The sequence below is a fragment of the Aristolochia californica genome, unplaced genomic scaffold (assembly GCF_029961685.1).
Source record: "Aristolochia californica isolate CCGP_79_NKW_82.1479 unplaced genomic scaffold, dmAriCali1.0.hap1 SCAF_14, whole genome shotgun sequence".
NCBI lineage: Eukaryota > Viridiplantae > Streptophyta > Magnoliopsida > Piperales > Aristolochiaceae > Aristolochia > Aristolochia californica.
In genome coordinates, this window is record NW_027181815.1 from 9627430 (window position 1) to 9647900 (window position 20471).

Here is a 20471-nt window from a genome sequence, read left to right on the forward strand (position 1 = left end):
TACCCGGCTTAAGTGAAATGCATTTCACTTACGCTGCGCACTAACAGGGCCAAAATTACAATGTCATGTACATGTACAATTAATATTGCAGTGTCAATGTTTCTCTTGAGTACTAATATGTAATAATTTGAGTGACTTATGTTGAAATCAAAGTTTGAGTGACTTTAATAATTTATAAAAATTTGAGTGACTTCTGTTGAAACCAAAGTTCATTGCAACCTAATTGAACTTGTCAAACCATAACTTAAGACTTTGGTTCAAACTATAAATCGTCTTTGTCAACTTGCAAATTGTTATCATATATTCAACTTCTTGTGAAAGACCAAAAAAATGTTTGCACTTGGAAAGTAAGAAGGTCTTAAATTAATCAATATCATAGGTTTGGATTACATCCATTTGACCAATAACTGGGATGGAGCTGTGCAATGAACCATTTGGTTGGTTCTTAATGGTTAATTCTCATTAGCAAATACCATTAAAAAAAACCATCAGCAACTAACCACCTCAACACCCTTATAGGATCACACAATACCCAAGTTTTCCTGGATTGCAAAGCTTGCATTCTTCATCTATGACACATTTCTACTCTAGGTTCTCTAAGGCATCCTAATACAACTTGGAAATAGAGGCATTGGATAAAAGACAACAAACAAGAACAATACGAAGGTGATAACTAACCGAAGGAAATAAATTTGGAGTGACATGCTTGGTGGAAGACCTTATCCCTTTCCAAAGTGCAGTTGGAAGATTGAGATTTGTAGCACTATTGGAAGGATCTTCATCTAAAGTCAATGTCTATTGTGGGGGACCAATAGGAAGATATTCTTGTAGGAAGTTTCAAGAATAGACGAGATAGAAGATGGAAGGAGAAAAGTTGAAGAAACAAGAGGGAGAAGAAAGTGTGGGTTGAATAGGCACGCATTAGGGTTGAAAACTCGAGTTCTCTCCTTTAATAGATCACTCAAGTGAAAAATGATATAGATTACTAAAATGCCCTTCATTATATAAAACCCAATAACTTCCTAAGTACTTCTTAGAATGAGTTGAAATTTGAAACATCTGCTACTCTGATGACTAACTTACTGCAATTCCTAGAAGGACACATGCATAAATAGGAAATGACCAAAATGCCTTTATACATGTATTTTAATGATTCTGCTCAAGTTGGAGCATAAATATAAAAAAGCTCTAGTTTTTCATCGAATGAATGATGCTCATATCTTTTGAGAGGTTTGGTAGATATATGACCTAGCTGATTAGATGACTTCATATATGGGGTAACAACCTTTCCTTGCATCATCACAACATCTCTAATGAAATGACAATCGACCTCAATATGTTTAGTTCTCTCATGAAAAACTAGGTTGTTTGCTATAAAAATTACAGCTTGCTTGTCACATTTCATAACCATAGGTTCTGTGATGTGAAAGCCTAATTCAACCAATACCAATTTTACCCGAATGAGCTCACTCACTGTATGAGCCATAGTTCATACTCAACTTCAGAAATAGATCTAGCCACTATACTTTGCGTCTTAGTCCTCCAACTAACAAAATTACCTCCAATAAAGCAATAGTAACCCGTAATCGACCCCCTATCTATCTTGTACCCTACATAATTTGTATTTGAGTAGCTTAGCACCAATTTTACCACAAGATGTGTATAACAAACCTTTTTCCTTGTGCCCCTTTGAGATATTTCAAAACTCTATGTGCAACTTCTAATCTTTTGGGGATGTTTCATAAATTGACCTATCACTCCCACTGCAAAGGATATATTTGGACTCTCAATAGTGCCATAAATTAATAAGTGTTTGTACTGAGTTTTATCCTTAAGCTTAGGACTCTGATCATCATGGAGATTTACATTAGCTTCTGTGAGTACCCACTGGATGAGCACCCAAAAGGCCATACTTGTGCAACATGTCAAGTACATACTTTCTTTGAGGTAAAATAGTACTCTACTTGCTTCTTGCCACCTCAATACCAAGAAATATTTTAATTGTCCTAAGTCCTTTGATTGAAATTGTTTTGCTATATACTCTTTAACCTCACCAATTCCTTTCAAATCACTCTTTGTCAACACAATATTGTCCTCATATACAACAAGAACTACAATTTTTAACTGTCTTTACAGTACAAACATAGAATGGTCACAATGGCTCTAAACAAACCCAAATTTCTGGACAATTGTGCTAAACTTTTCAAACCAAACTCTAGGGCTCTGCTTCAGTCCATAAATTTTCTTTTGCAATTTTGCATGTCTTTCCAGCTTTTCCCCGAGTAAAAACTTCTTCCTATAAATCTCCATAGAGAAAAACATTCTTGATATCTAATTAATGTAAGGGCAATCCCTTATGCACTGTCATAAATTTCATAATGCTAATGGAGGTAAGACGTGCAATAGGAGAAAATGTTTTGAATACATCAATAGGATAGGTCTGTGTGTAACCCTTCGCCACTAATCGAGCTTTTTACCTCTCATTTCTGCATCCATAACTTGTTTCCATTTAAGCAACATTCAGGTCTCCTGTAGTGTATAAGGAATAGAAGTAGACAATGATAAGGCAAAGGTTAGGAAGGAGATAAGAAGTCAAGAGACACATATTTAAAGACTCGGTGAATAGTACATGACCTTTTTGCTTCTAGGAGTGCAATTGGAAGGACTGAATCGAAAGGTCCAAAATTTGCAGATGAAGAATCTGATAGTTGAACTTGAGGAGGCTCTCTTTGCTGGACATTGTGGTGTTGATATACCATCAGTGGCTTGATTAGTGAAGGTGTTGGTGGAAAGAGTAGGTGACGCACCGGCACAGGAGTCATCCATAACAGCTATAGGAACTGGATGTTGAACAACTGAATTTTCACTAGTAGATCCCAAAGGAGGTGAAGCAGACACTTCTGACGATGGAAAATCTTGTGTATTCTAAAAAAATGTGACATCAGTAGAACTATAAATTTTCCATGTAAGAGGATTATAACACTTATATCCTTTTTGATAATGAGAATGACCCAAGAAAACACATTTAGTGGACCAAGGAGACAATTTATGACTATTAGGACCAAGAGAGTGAAGAAAACAAGTGGAACAAAAAACTCGTGGCAAACATCAAACACCTTACTTTGAGGTTTTAGGACCACAATAGGAACACGTCCCTGAAGAACAGAGGATGACGTATGGTTAATTAAATAACACAATGTGAGAACCGTATTCCCTCAAAATGCAAACAAAGATTCATTTCAAATAACAAGGTATGTGTGACCTCGAATAGATGCTTATTTTTGCGTTTAGCCACCCCATTTTGCTAAGTGTAAGCACATGAATTTTGATGTATAATACAATGTGAGTCACAAAATGATCTGAAATTTTTATTAAGGAATTCTAGACCATTATCAGTACCAAAAATGTGAATAGATGTCCAAATTGAGTTTTGTTTCATTAGAAAATTTGGTAAATACATCAAAGATTTCTCATTTTTCCTGAAGGAGATACTCCCAAGTCACTCTGCTAAAGTCATCTATAAGGACACAAAATATTTACAACCAAAAGATACTAGGGCCTCGACATGGGCCCCATTATTCGGAATGAACCAGTTCAAAAGGACTAGTATTTTGACTCAAAATAACTAAAAAATATGATCGAGGATGCTTTCCAAGTTGACATGATTCACACTCGAAAGATAAATCAAACGGCATAGAAGGAAGGAAATGACGAAGCTTAGCTGTAGATGGATGTCCCAAGCGCAAGCGCCATAGATATGGTGAAGTGTCGGTGGATAAAGCCATAGCCTTTGGAACATTAACGCCATCTAGCAAATAGGGTCCACCCGTCCCATTTCCGGAACTAATCGTTTTCTTCATCTACAAACCTTGATATACACACGAAGTAGGATAAGAAGCTATAGAATAGTTCAAGGATTTAGTAATTTTATTAACAAACAAAAGGTTAATAGAAAATTTAGGTACAAATAAGACATTTGAGAGAGACATATGTGGAGTGATTCAGAGTACACCCTCACCATGGAGTTGAGAGGTGGACCCATCAGCAAGAGTGATAGTCCAATAATTTTGTGAGGGAAGAATTGATGAGAACAAAGTGGGCATACTTGACATATGTGTAGATGCTCTAGAATCAATGATCCAGGACGGACCAGGGGACACATCTAATGCAGTCATACTTGAATTCGTCATCATGGCACTTGCTATGGATGAAGATTCGGTGTCTTGACTCACAAAGGATGATGATGTGGATGTTCCCCATGAGTTCACCATTGGGCACTTTTTCGTCTGTGGCTGAGATGGAGTTTGCCCATGCTGGTTTTTCAAAATTTTCTCAGCATTTGTTGGGAAAATGATTATTTCTCCCATAGTGAATACATCTTCTGTCACCCCGAACCATCTCCTCCACAACCTCTGGAATTGTCTTACCTGGTAGGGGTAGGATTGGGATTAAGTGTTGATGCTTCAGTTGGTATCACTTCTTTTTCACCTCTATTTACCACTGCTCTTTCAACCAAATCACATGATTAAGGGATTTTTCAAGGTAGTTACTTCATTATCAACTAACATCTGTGCTCGTATAGCATCATATTCTGGTTTGAGTCCTTCTAGGAAGCGTGCTACTTGAATTTGGTTTTTTTCTTTCCAAAGTTGTTCTATGTTTGTGGTAAATGGATGGAAGGCATCTTGTGGTATACCCTCACCTCAGTAAAATAATTTGTGACGGATCTGGTACCTTGTTGCATGCTGAAATATCTGACATAAAGGTCATATACCTTAGACAAATTACTCTCCTGAGAGAAGATAGATTCCAAGGTTAAACAAGTCTCTCTAGAGTTATATCATCTCATCACCTAATCATTGAATTTAGTCTCCATACTATTAACCAACCAAGTCATAACCTGGTTGTCTTCAATTTCCACATAGATAAGTATCAAGAAAGATCTTATGATTATTAGTTGGGAAATGATGTCCTACCTTCAGGTAGTCATTTTGGGTAAACTTAGACCTAACTTTAACATAGTATCAGAATAGGACTTTGCCTTATTAGGCCCAATTTGTGCCTCATTTAGTTTGTATCCATTTTTGTTGTCAATGCCTCAGCCCCATTACCTGTTTGTGTTAGTGGGAATAGTCCCACATAGATAAGTGTTAAGAAAGATCCTATAGTTATTAGTTGGGAAATGACCTCCTAACTCAGCAAGTCATGTTGGAAAGGACCTGGAGTTAACTTTAATGGGCTGCTCATGGGCTTCTTGAGTTTCAATTTTTCGGAGAGCTATTTTGGATTTAGTAACTTGTTTATTGAAATAGCACGCATCTTACATGCTCTGATAGAAGGACAAAATGGATCAGAATTATACCCTTATGCACCAATCATTAAGAAATAAACTTGTTCTCCACCTTTATGCTTTGGTGATTGTGTGGTTCCTGTTGTTTCCTTGACCAAATTATTATATCCAGTATGAATCTTTGTTTTAGGAAAATTAAACTATTCTTGCCTTTTTTTTTTTTTTTTGGGGGGGGGGGGGGTGTTGTGTAGGGTAGCGTAGCAAATTTGGTTGAGTTGAGCCAAATTTGTAAGAAATTGGCTAATTTTCTTCGCTATGCACTTGAGCAAATGATTAAAGATAGTATGAATATTTTGTTGTAGGAAAATTAATATAGATATTCTAATGGGCAACTTGGGGGATATGGGATAACAAGTTTGTCAAGTGGAAACAAATTCCTAAGAAATTGGGAAAATTGTGTCACATCCTCGTGGAGCATCTCATTCAACATTTAGCTTTGTGACTAACTGCATTAAAGATGATTTGTGCCATTGATTAGTGTACTAATCTCCTGTAGTACTCCCCTCATCTTAGTGAAATAATCTGTCACTGATCTACCTCTATGCTTCATATTAAAGAACTTCACATATAACTCATATATCCTTGACAAATTACTTTCTTGAGACAAAATGGAAGCCAATGTAAATGTAGTCCACACTGCCTTAACAGTATTGCAACTCAAAATTTGATCACTAAATCTGGATTCCATACTGTTGACCAACCAAGTCATTACTCAATTATCTTCTGCCACCTAATCTTTAGTAATGGCTACCGGGGGGATCATCATTTATATATTTTTCCATTCTTCTGGCCCTCAAATACATCAAAACTGATCTAGACCAGTTTACATAATCCGATCCATTCAACTGGATCGTAGTTATCTGAATAGACTGAGAGAATTTCACATCTGACCTCTCAGTAGTCCTTTGGACAGCCACCCGTGGGTTGGAATCAGCCATTAAATATCACCAAACACCACAATTCAATACACTAGAGTATCAATTAACCAAAGGGAAACACTTTCCCCAAATTTCTATGTTTGCGTAGTCAAGTGGGCCCACATTGAATTCAATTAGGGCAATTCAGCACCCAGTTCATTCAATTTAGAACCAATAGTGATCAATTTCAGTAATTGAGACCATAAATCGATGAAAGAATGACCTAATTGCAAGAAACCAGGATGATGTGGGTTATATGGATGATGACGCAGGCAGATTTGAGAAATTTCCTCAAATTGGGATCATCAAACACTTCTAAATCCCTACAATCAATCAAATAGAAGTAGCAATCATTAGCCAATAGGCTAAGATAGGTAGAAAAAGGGGGAAAATGGAATTTTTACCCTACCATTCCAGAAATCTGGGAAAAACCTTCAAGGAGATTGCTGAAAATGGATAGAAGATCTACAAATCGAAAGATATTTGCCCAAGACTTGCATTACTGCTCTGATACCATGAAAAATAGGTGATTTGGGGTGAAAATAGAAGAGGAAAAAGATTTATGGAAGAGGGGCAGCTTTGCTGCCTTGGAATCATATAGATCAAAGTGAACTAATTCAAACAACTTGGTGTTTTGACTAGAACTAACTTGGAAACTGGAGCGACGATGCTTTCCCAGCTAATATGATTCACAATCAAATGAAATATTGGCTGGCAAAGAAGAAAAAGACTGATGCAACTTAGCTGGTGAGGCATGTCCCAAGCACAGATACCACAAGCAAGAAAAATCTGCAATAGTGAGAGCTACAACTCGAGAAACGGATACATCATCCAGTATATAGAGCCCTCCCTTCTCATGTTCTGAACCAATCGACCTCTTCATTTGCAAGTCCTAGAAAACACAAGAAGTGCGATAAAAGGTTACTGAACAGTTTAAGGATTAGTTATATGACTCACAGACAAGAGATTAATTGGAATCTTTAGTGCAAATAAAACAGAATCTAAGGATATTTGTGGAGTAGTGTGAACTATACCCTCCCCCTGAATGGGAGAGGTGGATCCATCTGCTAAACTCGACGATATGAATGAGATGGACTAATGGACTAAAATAGGGAGGGCATACTTGACATGTGTGTAGAGGCTCCTGAATTAATGATCCAAGAGGGGGAATGAGACACATTCAGTGCTTTCATATCTATACTAGCCATCGTGGCACTCGCTAAGGAAGAAGGAGGAGTCTCGGTAGTCTAAGCAGCAGATGAAACAGTCAGTTGATCCAGTCGATGTAATAACTACTGAATTTTCTCATAGGATCCAATGTGTGAGAAGGCGTCCTTATCTATGACTATAGAGTTGGCCCAAGTAGGTTTACCAAAAAATTTCCAACATTTCTCAAAAGTATGATTAGTCCTACCACAATAAACACATTTCCAATCCCCTTGATAATTTGGGCCATGACCATGGGTTGTGTAAGAGTGACCTCTATCTCTATTATTACCACCATGTGACCATCAGGCTTACCTGTAGAAGATTGAAGGTTAAGAGCAGTTGCTTCTAAGAGGCTCCACCTGACTCATTCTTATTTACAATTGTACCTTCAGCTCGAAGAACTCTGTTAAAGGCTTGCTCAAGAGTGGTCACATCCTCATTGACCAACAACTGGGCTCTAGTAGCATCATAATCATGCCCCAAACCATCCAAAAACCGGGCTACACCTAAATTATCCATTTCTACACCTAAAATTATCCACTTGTAGGACACAAAAGAGGGCCTACACCTAAATTATCCACTTGTAGAGCCACAAAAGAGGGCCTACACGTGAGGGTGAGTGTTAAGGAATAGTCCCACATGGATTAGTGAGTACAAAGATCTTGAGTTTATTAGCTGGGAAAGAGGTTTCCTAAGTTGGCTAGTCATTTTGGGATGGGCCTTGGACCCAACTTTACAATTAGATCTAATGAACATATCTTATTGAAAATAATGCAACCACAAAAAAATAGAGATTATGAGTTAGTGACTGTGAAAGTAGGAATCTAAGGAAACGTAAAATCCTATCAATAGTTTGAGGAAACATTTCAGAAATGAAAACTTTTCTGTGGAATAAACACTTGATTTTGATTGATTGAGGTGCTTATCCTTTCATTGCAAATTCTATCGTAGTTATAGAACGCTCAAAATGGTTTACTCTGTTGAGTTGATTTAGGAGGTTCAGTTTTTTTTTTTTTTTTTTTTAAGTTCTGGCTGTTGAGTTTTGCTTTTTCACAGGATGCACTGGGATCACAGGATTGGAACATAGAAAGGTTGAAGATGAGCGATGGGTTAAAGAAGTTCCTCGGAAAGTCGAGGTTAGACGTGATCTCTTACATTCAGAGGCTAACAGAGATATGTTACACATGGAACATAGTCATTCAGACCTCTCACCACCCACGCCCTTTGTGCAAAGCTCTAGGTAAAATCTTCTGGTGCAACTACGAACCATTAGCCACCAAAACCTTGATTAACCTGCTTGTGCTTCTATTAATTATTCCTTGAACTAGTTGTCTTCTGGTAAGGTTCACATTCTTCCTCTGTTTCCATAATCAGCCTTGGGAAGGATGTATCCAAAATTCAGTATCCGTCAAAGAGACATTTGACATCTTCCTCTCCTGAGTCTGCAAGTTCAGCACTGTGCTCCTATGGGAAATCGCCGAAATCTCCTGGGATTTCAAATGTCAATATTGGCTTTGCAAGAGGAAGAGAAGGGTTTGCCACTCTGAGCCGAGAACTGGATTGCAATATGGCAGCAAAGATTGACCCCTTCTCACCCAGATGGGAGGGTCTTGCAGACATATATGATATTTCCCCGTTGGCACGCTATCATCATTCAGGTTCTGCATCTTCTGCATCTTCTGATGCAAGCTATTGTCAAAAAGCTGTACAAGCCCCAGTATCACATGGAAAGGTCCATTTATCAGGTGGGGGCCCCTTTAAGTGGCGGACCTCTCCTGTCACTCCAGTTGCTCACTTTGGTGGGACCAAGTTTGTTATAGAGCCTGACAAAGACAGTGGGTTGTGCAACACACCAGAAGATGAAACTCCTGACATATTGAAGGAGACCCTCTCCCCCATAAAGGCTGTGAAAGTGAGCTCTCCAAATCAGAAGAGAGTCTCTCCTCCACACAACCGCATGCAGGAATTAAGGTCAAGCTCTTCCCCAGTGAAAGGTGGACGCAAATTTATATTGCAATCTGTGCCTTCATTCCCTCCACTTACTCCATACAGCGAGCAAAAGGGAAGTGACCAGTGATCGGTGCTACCTTGCCATGTAAGACTCTAACAGGCATTTCTCAATTTAATCAGCTGGACATGAAATTTTGGCATAGGATTCCACTTTTTCTGCCTTCTTGTAGGAGTTCATCGAAGATCCGTAGGGTACAATAGACACTTTAATCATTTTATATTTACATTACAGGTATTGTGTCTTCTGCAGGGACTCGGCTCTTTGGTTACAGTGGCATGTTGACAAGCTTGTCAAAGATTTTCCCTGAAATAATAAGCTCTGTAATATCAACAATATGCAGGAGATCGGTTGTCATCACTAGCAATCAATTCATATTTATTGTTACTTTCTGGCTGCTTTCATTGTTGCTGCTTTCTAAATTAGCAATGAAATATTAAGTCAATTCAGCAGAGGCATGTGCAGAGGAAACTTTGGCTCAGGTTCAAGAGCAGTACCATTTACATGTACATTTTTTTATTTATTTACCAACGTTTCCTCCAGCAATTGGGGGCATTGATATTCTACTCGTCTTTCATTCTGCTGTGGGGTATGAATGGAGAATTTACAGAGTAGGACAAATAAGGTAGTTTTCTCCGTAAGAAATATGTCAGATGGAGCACTGTTGATGCTATGACCTTTTTCCTTGAGCATCTGGTGACGGCCGAGGGATCAGTATAAGCTTACAAAGGAAATTGTAGTTGTAAGTAATTTGATGTATTTCATGTGGTGTAAGGAATTTTATCAGTGCAGGGGTATGTTTTCTTTGGTTGTATGTACCAGTGCTGCTCATAAACTAATTCTGGTTTCAGTGTTCTTTACATTTAGATTGGTCTCCCATCTCATGGGTTCTATTTTTTTTTGCCATTGAAGTGAACAGGCAATTGTTTCATATGATCTGGTGGTGGTTCTAGTTTTAGCCCAATGTTATTAATGTGTAATAATGAATAGGAGGTAGCGCTTTTCTTAAGTAAAATACTAGGAAACCATTTGAGTACTTTCTTAACTAATCAATCTTTTTTTAGCAACTGTCGTTTCATATTTAGGCCTAATCTTGCCAGTGTTAATATTGACCCCGAGGATAGGAGTTTTAATTAAGTCACCGAAAATGGGAGTTCTACTCTGGGCCTTATTCCAAAAAAAATTCTTGTAAGCTTATTAAACCCCAACTCAAACCAATAAAAAAAACCCATTCGTATCCAATAACACGACCCAATCAACAAAACTATATTTATAAACTACACTTAGCTTTATATGTTGTGTATCTACTGTTTGAGGGTTCAAAATTAAAGTTTTAAGCTCTTACTTGTTTCATTAATAGATCATTTAATAAACAAGTTTAACTTGTTTTTGTTAATTTCTCTATTAAGTTCAAAAATACTAAGTTTATATAAAGGTCAGTAGAAGGAATAATGGGTAGCAAATCTCCTCTAGAGGTTGACAATTTCTGGTATTAGAACACGAAATCTGTTCGGTTTACATGTGAGGTTTTGATTTCTGGGTTCTTGTAAAAGAGAGTTTTCTGATCTTTGGTGCTAGAGAATGGTGATTCTATTGGGGAAGCTATGTTAAATATAAACTTTTAAGAAGAACTTCAGTACTTAATTGAGATTTATTTATGTGTTTTTTTTTTATGGTTCATTAAAGCAAGATGGAGGTGGAATAGAAGTATATTTTCAAATCATGTTATGTTGTTTGGATCATTTTGTAAATTGGGTTATTATACTTTCAGCTCTTTAGGTCATGTAATATCAAGAAGCATGAATAAATATGTGTGTATAATTGTGTATTCTTCATTTCACTAGCTGTATGAGATTTTAGTTGATAACTTACTTGGGATCCTCTTGTGACTTATGTTAACCTTGGATTCTTAAGGGAGTGTTAAGAGGAATTGCAATTGTTATTTCAGATTTATTTATGTGTTCTCTTATGGGTCATTAAAGAAAGCTACAAGAGGTATAGTAGTTTATATTGTTATGGATTTCAAGTATTGCCATGCATTATATCATACTTAAAAGAGATAACACTTCTTTGCATTGATATAGTATCCATTATTTTCTTGAAGGGTTGGTCTTGTAGAATGTTGTATTATGTCAAAGTTAGTAACTAGTAGTTCATTCCCTATTTTCGATTGGATGTCAAGTGTAAATTAGCTTTCTGATTTAGATTTAAGAAGGAATTGATACAGGACTTTAGTGAATGGCATCATTGGCCTCGTCTCACATGGAGGCAAGAAACATGGACTTTGCCAACTTGGTAGTTAAGAATATTTGGGTCCTCAGTACTTACAAAGTAATTGTGGCAGTGCTCCATTTGAAAGTGGGGAATTTGGGACTCGATTAGGCAACTAAAGGAGGATTATGTGGCCGTTGTTAGAATACTGGCAAGATAATATGGACCTCATTTGGGATGCCAAGTGGTACGTACTAGGACTCTTTTGATACGCCGATTGAGGGACAAGAATTTAAGTCTAGAAAATGTTGCAAGGATGAAATGCCAAGTCCGACATCAAGATGTAATGTGTCTCATCTACAACGAGGAATAAGGACCTTATTGGGTGACCAATGAGGATATGGTCTTATTCAAATGATATAATACATTTCATATGATGACATTTGAAAGTTTGTGTCATAAGTAAATCTACATTGGCTTTGTAATGTTGGTTGATATTGCTACCTAGAGTTGTTTGTTTAATGGCCTATAAATGTGCTTATATGTTAAGGTTTGTATTAATTGATCCTCAACCTCCATTATGAATTAGACATGTTGATTTGAGAGAAAACAAAAATTTGGACATGTTTAGTTCTTAGGAATTTGCGATGTTGAGTTAGTCTAGTTAAAGTTTATGCAATTGCTTTGTGTTTTAAGTATTGTTATTTTTTTCTTTATATTTATGATGGATTGATGAATAATCCTTGAAATTTCCAAATTGCCACAAAAATACTTCAAAACCAATCCATTGAAAATTTGGATAGGTTTACTAGAGAGGTTTCTTACCCTTGGATTGAGAAATGTGGGTGCAAGTTTGTAAATATTTGTAAGATATTTAAGGTTTTGTATGTGTAGATATAAAAAGGGTAAATATAAATAGTTTCTTCTTTTGTGAGACAATAATATTGCATGACAAGCAACATTGTCCAAGACTAATCATGGACACATGAAATTTTGTGTTTGCCAATGTTAGCAGGGTATAAGGGTATTTTGGTGTAAAAAAAAAAAATAGGTCCAATCATCCTATCAGTTAAATATTATGACATGACAAAGTTGGTATCAGAGCGAGATAAATACATATCGGATAAATAGCCGATAGGATTTCTAATATAATGTACTCTTTTATAAACCAAGGTTGAGCATAAAACCATTACACAAACATTGGAGGGTCATCAAATTGGAAAGAATAAGATCTCAAGAAAAATAACCACCCCCATTATCAAAATCAAATTCAAGTAACACCAATCCTATAAAGGAGTCAACAAGATAATTGAGATTAAAAAAGACAAAACATGTCAAACATTTCTATATTATAAAGGCAAGAGAACTAAAAGGGAACAGGTAACTAATGCCCACTATACCATACATCCCAAACCCACTACTACTACATTCTTTTTCCTCTTTCTTCCTTCTTTTTTCTATTTGCTAAACACATACAACATGTTCTTCATTCTAGAATCCTTCCACACCCATTTATTTTAAAGCAACTATTTAATCCGCATTCACAAGCGAGATCCATCAAGCCCCAGTCTGGCAGTGAGCCATTTGCAGACATCATCCATTTCTTCAGGAACTGTGTAGTGTCCTAGCCTGCAGAGGATGGAATGAATCTAAATAAATTTCTGTTCAGAGTAGGATGTGTCTCAACCCACGGCTACAACAAATTGCAAGCAAGGAGAAATGAACTTAGTACCCGTTGTAGGTTTTGAAAGTAAGATTTCTGAATCCATTCGAGCTTAGACACTCAGCAGATTTTTCTCCATGTTTATAAAGGACAACATCATCCCCTGGAAGATACATTAGAGCTCAGTCTCCTTCACAATTAGAAAAGTTTGGTGCATTTATTGCTTTTTCAGAGGCATCAATGGTCTTTTAATGTGCCAAGTGAAGCCAATTAAAAGGAGACCAAGTTTAGAAACAAAAAACAACTCATTTTGTAATATGGTGACAATGTCATCATGCATTCATCATGTAAGACTAGATCCAACTAACATAATCTAGAATAAAAAACAAAAAACAGGTCAACAAATGTAGCACCTGCAGATACTTACATTTGCCATGGCAAAGCAACACAGGGAGGGATGCGGCACGCCTTGAAGCCTCCACTGATCCTTCAATCTTATTCTTCAAACTCCTGGAAAACAAATAAACAGATTCCGAAATGAACATACCAAAGATGGGAAAGAAATGAAGGCAACAAACTGTGCAGTTCATACAGCTATAGAAACAAATAAATGAAATTCATGAGGATAGAGAGAGAACCTAGAACAAGGAAGCCAGCCACTTAGACCCAAAACTGCACTTAGATTGACAGGGTAAGCATTGCCATTCCCATATCTCCCATGGGCACAACAAATGCCAGAGTACAGAGCAGTTGCAGCACCCATACTGAAGCCTCCAACTCCAATTTTGACTGTAAATTGAAAGACGGCAAAGCTTCAAGTACTCAAATAAATTGCATTTTTCTTCTCTTCTAAGGAATATTTGACTTATAAATTTAAACATGACCACATTAACAAAACAACTTTTTTCTTAAAAAACAGATGCTCTCCTCAACATATTTCAACCATAAGATGTTCTTGAATAAAGAGACATCCAGACAAACGTATGAAGCAATGGGATCCCTGTCTTTGTGCAACACGTCTCATTTTCTAATATGGAAATGGACAGACAAACTAACAAAACGAAACTTGAAGAGATCAAAGTTATGAAGTTGTAGGAAAGTTCAGAGCATGAAAAATAGCATCAATCATCAGTCTCAACAGAACGAACATCAAAAGTCTGAAGCAAAGTCAATACATTCGTAGATTGATATCAAAATGGAAAAAAGACTATTGAATACTCGGAGTTTCAAAAAACCTACTATCAGCAGGCTCTGTGGACAAAAGATTTGCAACATGTGCTGCAGAAGCATCTAAACCCTCCACATCATCAGGACCATCCTCGGACAGGTCTCCAACATCAAACCCTGAAAAAAAGAGTGGAGAAAGCAATCAAGAGTGTACTATATTTGCCAAATGAACATATCCTCCAAGGTACTATTTTTGCGACTTAGAGAGTAGCTCTTACATGCTGTGCAAGGAAACCCTCCAAAGATTGCCACAGGCCTTGTAGGAGCGGTAGGACATATCCATTTGATCTACATTATCAACTAATAAAGATTAGAAAACAAAATATGTTACAGAAACAAAATTGACAGTGTAATAGAAATTTTTATTACAGAATTTTTTTATTTTTTTGACTATGTAACCGCACACTATTCATTCATGAAAACCATAGATCATGACAATTTGATGCATCTCCTTATCAGCTCAAGTCAAAAACACTATTCAAACTTACGTTGGGGAGAGGAAGAGTCTCTAAGAGCTGCGACCAGCTGCAAATTAAAAGAAAAAATAGAAAAAATTTAAAGATATATCTCCATGTATACTAGTTTTGAAAAAATAAATTCACTCAGCCAATAAAAAATGATGATATAGTAACTGCTAAAATTTAGGATGTAACTATTTCCTTTTGGCTAGTTAGTGAAAGCAGGAACAACTGCAAGTCGGCCAGACCTGGAGCCTAAAATTATAGTAAAATAAGTAACTTGACAAAGAATATATGGTAATTGTAAAATAATCAAGTGCAAACCCCTCTGAAAAAATAACAAATCTTATATCAATTTGAGAAAGGCATCAGCAGAAAATATTAGTTAGTTGTAAAGTGTTTAACAGGGAAGATACAGTACAGCATGTACAAAATTAATAAACCAGAATGGAAAATTCAAGGTAAATTTCAAAAGGATGTTACATTTTACAGTAGATTCTCATACAATCTCCTTTTTTTTTTTTTCTTTATAAGAATTCATTCAATCTTATGTGAAAAACAGAGTAAAACTAGAATGAGCCACCATTTATGTTAACCAGGCAGTCAAAAGGAAATCGTCTTCAAGAAGGAAGAAAGAAAAAGCCCAAGTTTCTGCTTAAGCTGAAAATAGACAAACTTCAAAAAATATGCTTCTATATTTTTCTTAACATAAATCAACTTAAACAAAAAAATTAATGGAACAGTATATGGAGCTCAATAATTACATGGAAAAAAAAGCAACCAGATCTAGTGGTCCCTAAATCAAGCCAAAAAGATACTTAGCTTTTTATTATAGGGCCTTCAGAAGCAGTTCAGATTACAGTAGCAGACAAAAGTATAAAACAAACACTACATTCATATACTCCATAAGTTATTCTGCTGAGAGTGCTACCTCCTATCAAGTCAATTAGAATAAGAATCTCCAGCAAAAAGACTCCAAACTTTTACATGGTTTAGTTCAAACAAAACCATGCTTCTAGGAAAATAAGACAAGAAGTTGACATTCTCTATATACTTTTTTTTCCTGTTTCACACTGGAAGAGGTTCACCGTCTATACAAGATATATGCTTCAGAAACAGACAAGGGACTGAATTTCACCAACCATGATCTATGAAGAAAAGAGTGAAAAAACAAAACATAGATTCAAATCTTTTTTATAATTGTAAAGACAAATATTTTATAACTGCGGAGTGCACAGCTCACATGGTGTCCACATGGCCACTCCCAGTGGAAGGAACTAAAATGCAGGCAATAGATGTGAACTCAAGTGAGGCTTGATTTTATAAATGACCAACTGAAATATACAGCTTTCACTTGCTCATTCTTTTTTAAGGAAATGAGATTGTTTTCTTCTTTTCAAAAATGATGAAAGATTGAACATGTTCAATATGAAAAGAATACAAGTTTTTCTTAGATATCAAGAGAGGAAAGATTAATAGAGAAACAAACCTCGAGCCATTATCTCCAAGACCATGAAGCCAAACAATAGTTGCCTGATGTCTTCCTTTGGGCCTTACCACATGGGTCCTCCCAAACTCAAAGGTCCTCCTAGCAGTCCTGCTGCCTGCAAGCACACTGATGTAACTCAAAACGAAAATCAACAGGAAAAAAGGATATTAAAATGAACGAGCAAGAACTTTAACTAACAACCATCAACTTATGGACCAGCTATTCATTTATGAGGAATATCAATCGATGAGTTGCTAGAAAGTTCATAATAGAAACCACAAGAAACATTTGTGCATCTTGACTGACAGTGATGGAGCTTCATTTCACTATAGTTGAAGGCAACAGGAAACCAACAAATATCCAAGAAGAATGGGGGAAAAAAAGAGGTAAAAGAGGATAGACATTATTCTCTGCGTGATACTGAATACATAATTCGCAAAGAATCAACAAAAAAGATGAAAGGAAAAGGAAAATTCAAAGAACCAGAGAAAGCCAAAAACACCCTGAATACGTGGAACATTTCATCAGTCACTATAAAACACAAACACGAGCAGCGTGAATAAATGAGAAGCAACCTAAAGCAAAAATAACAGAAAAAAACGGATGTCCTCATTCCTCGAAGACATGGAGCACAGCCCTCTCACAAAACACGAGAAAAAGTCGAAAATGGAAAACCAGATTAGGGAGAATCTGACCAGAACCCAGAGAGCTAGTTCCGTAGCTCATGTTGACAAGTTTGGCGGCGTGAGAAACACCCTCAAAAAACTCAGCTCCTGCACTTACTAGAAACGGTTCCTGCAATGATGAAAAACACAAATTTGACTCTCTATTTATACCCACTTGGGCGAACGAGCAAAAAAATCCATGCATCCGAGAATCATAATCCCTCGCTTACAACAGCAAAAGACTGTTATTGAAAAGTCTATAAATTAGAAAAAACAAGGGCACTACCCAGAAAGCATACACACTTTCCGAGCGAGAGAATCCAACTATAGATTGAAGGGGCTTCGTGTTTTGCTCGCACACAAAAGAATCAATGCCTGTGGGCACGGAAAAGAAAAGGACCAAGGAATATTTCTATAACCAAAACAGCTTTTTCGTGTCTGTTTTCGTTTCATATTTTGATGAATCCTGAAATAAAAGATCAGAGGGAGGGAGAGAGACGGAACACAAAGCTACAGACACGAAAACTAATATGGAAAAAGAAGACTTCGAGAAAAAATAAAATGCGGGATGAAAGATATCCCGGTCGTGCTTTTTCTCAAAAACCAACCTGGATTTGTGGGTCGGCAATGAGAGCTAATGATCCTTTGTTTTTTCATACGGTTTATTTCATTCTATTTTTCTTTTTCCGTTCTGATTTGTTTCTCAGCATCGGAATGGTGTATTTATATATACTCGTGGAGGTTTGATGATCATCGTAAGCAACCCCGTCAGAGCAAATAATCCAATGACTCAATCAGATGGCAATATTGCCATTGCACAAAATTCCAAATTATCCCATTCGTTTGTTTCGTTAATTTTTTCTTGAACATTTGAAATGATTCGAATTCGAACCTGAAACCATCGAGGATGTCGCCATACCACTACGGATTTCGTGAAACTTCCTTTGACCTCTTATCCTTCTTAGAAGTTTAAACTTAAACAGAGCATTTGCTGTTTGCAGATTTTTTTTATATGAAGATTATTTTAATTTAATTCCAGACATCCAAAGCTCAAAATATGCTGCAATTACTAACTTGATTCTATGCCGGGTTACCCACTTTTTCACTTTTTATCCTTAATATGCATTGAAAGTGAATTACCTAAGTATTTTGTTAAGAAAAAGTGAAATCCTTATCCTGATCTTGTCATTTCACTTTCACCCGTCCATGTCTCCTTCCCGTTATCTCGCCTTCTTCTCTCTAACCCTGTTCTTTGTCCTCTTTATACTTTTCATTATGCACACTAACAAAAAAAAAAAATTCTAACATAAATTAACCTACAATATAATCAATATATATACCCATCTTCGTAACACAATATAGTAGAATAGCCGCAGTAATAGTGACACATAATTTACATCTTCACCAGGAACTATTGTGGCAACACTGAGGGTGATGGCATTTGTTACTCAACTAAATTGTACTAATGATGAAGGTATTTTTTACTTAGATTTAGAGAAGTAAACTAAGATTTTCATGTTTTCGAGTTCAAGTTAGCTTTTGAATAGCTATTTGAGTCACTTTGTCCCAATGGAGTGGAGAAAAAATGGAAAATTGAAACAAAAGTGAAGGTGATCGACCACTTCCCTTCTGTTTGATACTTGCCCTTCCTGCCGTCAATGACAGGAAGATTATGAGTTCTCAGGAACAAGAAGAGTGCGATTGATTCCTTCCTCGAATGTAATTACAGCCCCTACTTTGTCATCAGATACACCCACGACTGGTAAACTGAAATAAATTTCATGGGCACCAGAAAATTTTGATTTAAACTGCCATCATCGTTGACAACAACTGCCATTAGCCTGAGGACAAGGAAATGGCGCGTCTTTGGCAAACCAAAGGACTGTCACCAGTTAGTGGTGTCTCGTCTTCCTACAGAGGAAATCTTTGTTAGCTGGTAACTTTTCAAAAAAAAAAAAAAAATGGTTCTGAGACAAGCAATCATCATAAATTGATATTCTTTCTGCTGCCAGCTTCATAAAATGCCAACGATTGAAGTGTCCTCTTCACTGGCAGACAAACCCAGTTTCCTTTTCCTTGTTTTGTGAAAGATAGCTCGTTAAATTACGAGAACCGTAAGGTATTCTTCTTTGCTTTTTAAGCAAAGTCATTTGAATGTTAAGCTGCATGTGCTAAAGGTGTAAGATGAGAGTAATTTTTGGCATCATCGTCTTCGTCAACAGCTCCCTTCGTTTGCGGGAAGCTTCTCTCTTGTTTATCCTCTCTGCATGGGGATATAAAAATGAAACAATGTTAGAACCTCTGGTGGGTGGAGGAGACGTTTGTGTCCCATGATAAGACCCATCAAGCATCAGAAAATGATTGTGTGCAGCCCCCTAATTCACTCTGCATCGGTCGCAAGAATTTTAAATCTTTTGCCAAACTAGGATTCTGCAACTTGTTCAAAGATGGAAGTGATCCCTTTGTCATGGTGGGGATGTCTCAGGAGTCTCTGTGACTACCCAATAGCAGTGGAGGGGTTCACGTACACGGCCCGGTAAGAAAAACCCCAACAAGATATCATCCTCTCCATCGAATCCCTCCTCCATTATCAGGCGAAAGCTTTGCACCAAGTAAACCAGATTCGATGCTGTATTCGCAGACTATCTTTTTACTGAATTAAAAACGAAATGACACAGAACTCCATGATTGGTTCTTTGACTGGAGCGATTGATTTTCTGTCTCGAAGCTAGCTAGTTTACTTGAATCCATGGAAGATGCAGAACTCAATCCAGGGTCCCAACAGTTTGGTCATTTTGCCAGCAGATGAGATACCAAGTATCTGGAGGAGAAAACAGAGGATCTGTTTTGTTAAATCTGCCTTTTTGTAAGCAGCTAAAGCTGGGAAAAGTGATGCCTGGGTAGGTCTTACCTACAAAGCAGATAAGAGGTTAGATAAAAACGAAAAGGTCACATCCAACTTTATCTTCTACAAAGTTTACTTCTCAAGAAGAATAAATTTGGAGGCATATCCAGGTAGTATGTCGACTCTTTCTTTTCATGGAGAGAATCCTACATTCCTACCCATTGGGTGTAATTCATTAGCTCCCATTTTCAATTTCCTTCAAAGAATTAGCATCAATATTAAACAAAAACAGATGGGGGAGGGGTCTGAGAATATGTTTTCTCTTTCAGACGTTTTTTTACTGAGCAATGCCAAATGCTGTTGCCACTAATTTTGAGTATCTGGAAGTTAAAAGGTTGAGGTTTTGATACAACTATCAGTTGAGAAGTG

At 36.9% G+C, this 20471-nt stretch overlaps 2 protein-coding genes across 5 annotated transcripts in view; one reads left to right on the forward strand and one right to left on the reverse strand.

Annotated features, from left to right (window-relative positions):
• The window catches only part of LOC137949368 (uncharacterized), a 34847-nt gene extending 24431 nt beyond the window's left edge, over nt 1–10416 (forward strand). Inside the window, exons 10-12 of the mRNA XM_068795440.1 lie at nt 8533–8716; nt 8851–9571; nt 9737–10416. Coding sequence (XP_068651541.1) covers nt 8533–8716; nt 8851–9553 — 887 coding nt within the window. The 3' untranslated portion in view covers nt 9554–9571; nt 9737–10416. The remainder of the gene's footprint in view (nt 1–8532; nt 8717–8850; nt 9572–9736) is intronic.
• Nucleotides 10417–12933: 2517 nt separating this feature from the next.
• Nucleotides 12934–17886, reverse strand: LOC137949841 (uncharacterized). Of its 4 annotated transcripts, none has more exons than XM_068796047.1 (10): nt 17806–17886; nt 17228–17327; nt 16533–16647; nt 15074–15110; nt 14804–14873; nt 14598–14702; nt 13997–14147; nt 13786–13868; nt 13428–13521; nt 12934–13324 (listed from the first exon to the last, which is right to left on the reverse strand). In XM_068796047.1, the coding sequence occupies exons 2-10, from the start codon at nt 17256–17258 to the stop codon at nt 13237–13239; spliced, it is 774 nt and encodes a 257-aa protein (XP_068652148.1). In that variant the 5' UTR covers nt 17259–17327; nt 17806–17886; the 3' UTR covers nt 12934–13236. The 4 variants fall into 4 exon arrangements, with proteins under 4 accessions (XP_068652148.1, XP_068652150.1, XP_068652149.1 ...); XM_068796049.1 differs by lacking the exon at nt 17806–17886 and adding an exon at nt 17501–17723; XM_068796048.1 differs by lacking the exon at nt 17806–17886 and adding an exon at nt 17484–17723.
• Nucleotides 17887–20471: the final 2585 nt, after the last annotated feature.

What these genes read in the sequence shown, in the direction of transcription:
- LOC137949841 (XM_068796046.1), bottom strand. Translation starts at nt 17,854, where the DNA reads ATGAAAAAACAAAGGATCATTAGCTCTCATTGCCGACCCACAAATCCA. An exon ending in CTTGGAGATAATGGCTCGAG is followed by an intron (nt 15,111 to 16,532) that starts GTTTGTTTCTCT and finishes TTTAATTTGCAG; the next exon opens with CTGGTCGCAGCTCTTAGAGA. An exon ending in AGGGTTTCCTTGCACAGCAT is followed by an intron (nt 14,703 to 14,803) that starts GTAAGAGCTACT and finishes TCTTTTTTTCAG; the next exon opens with GGTTTGATGTTGGAGACCTG.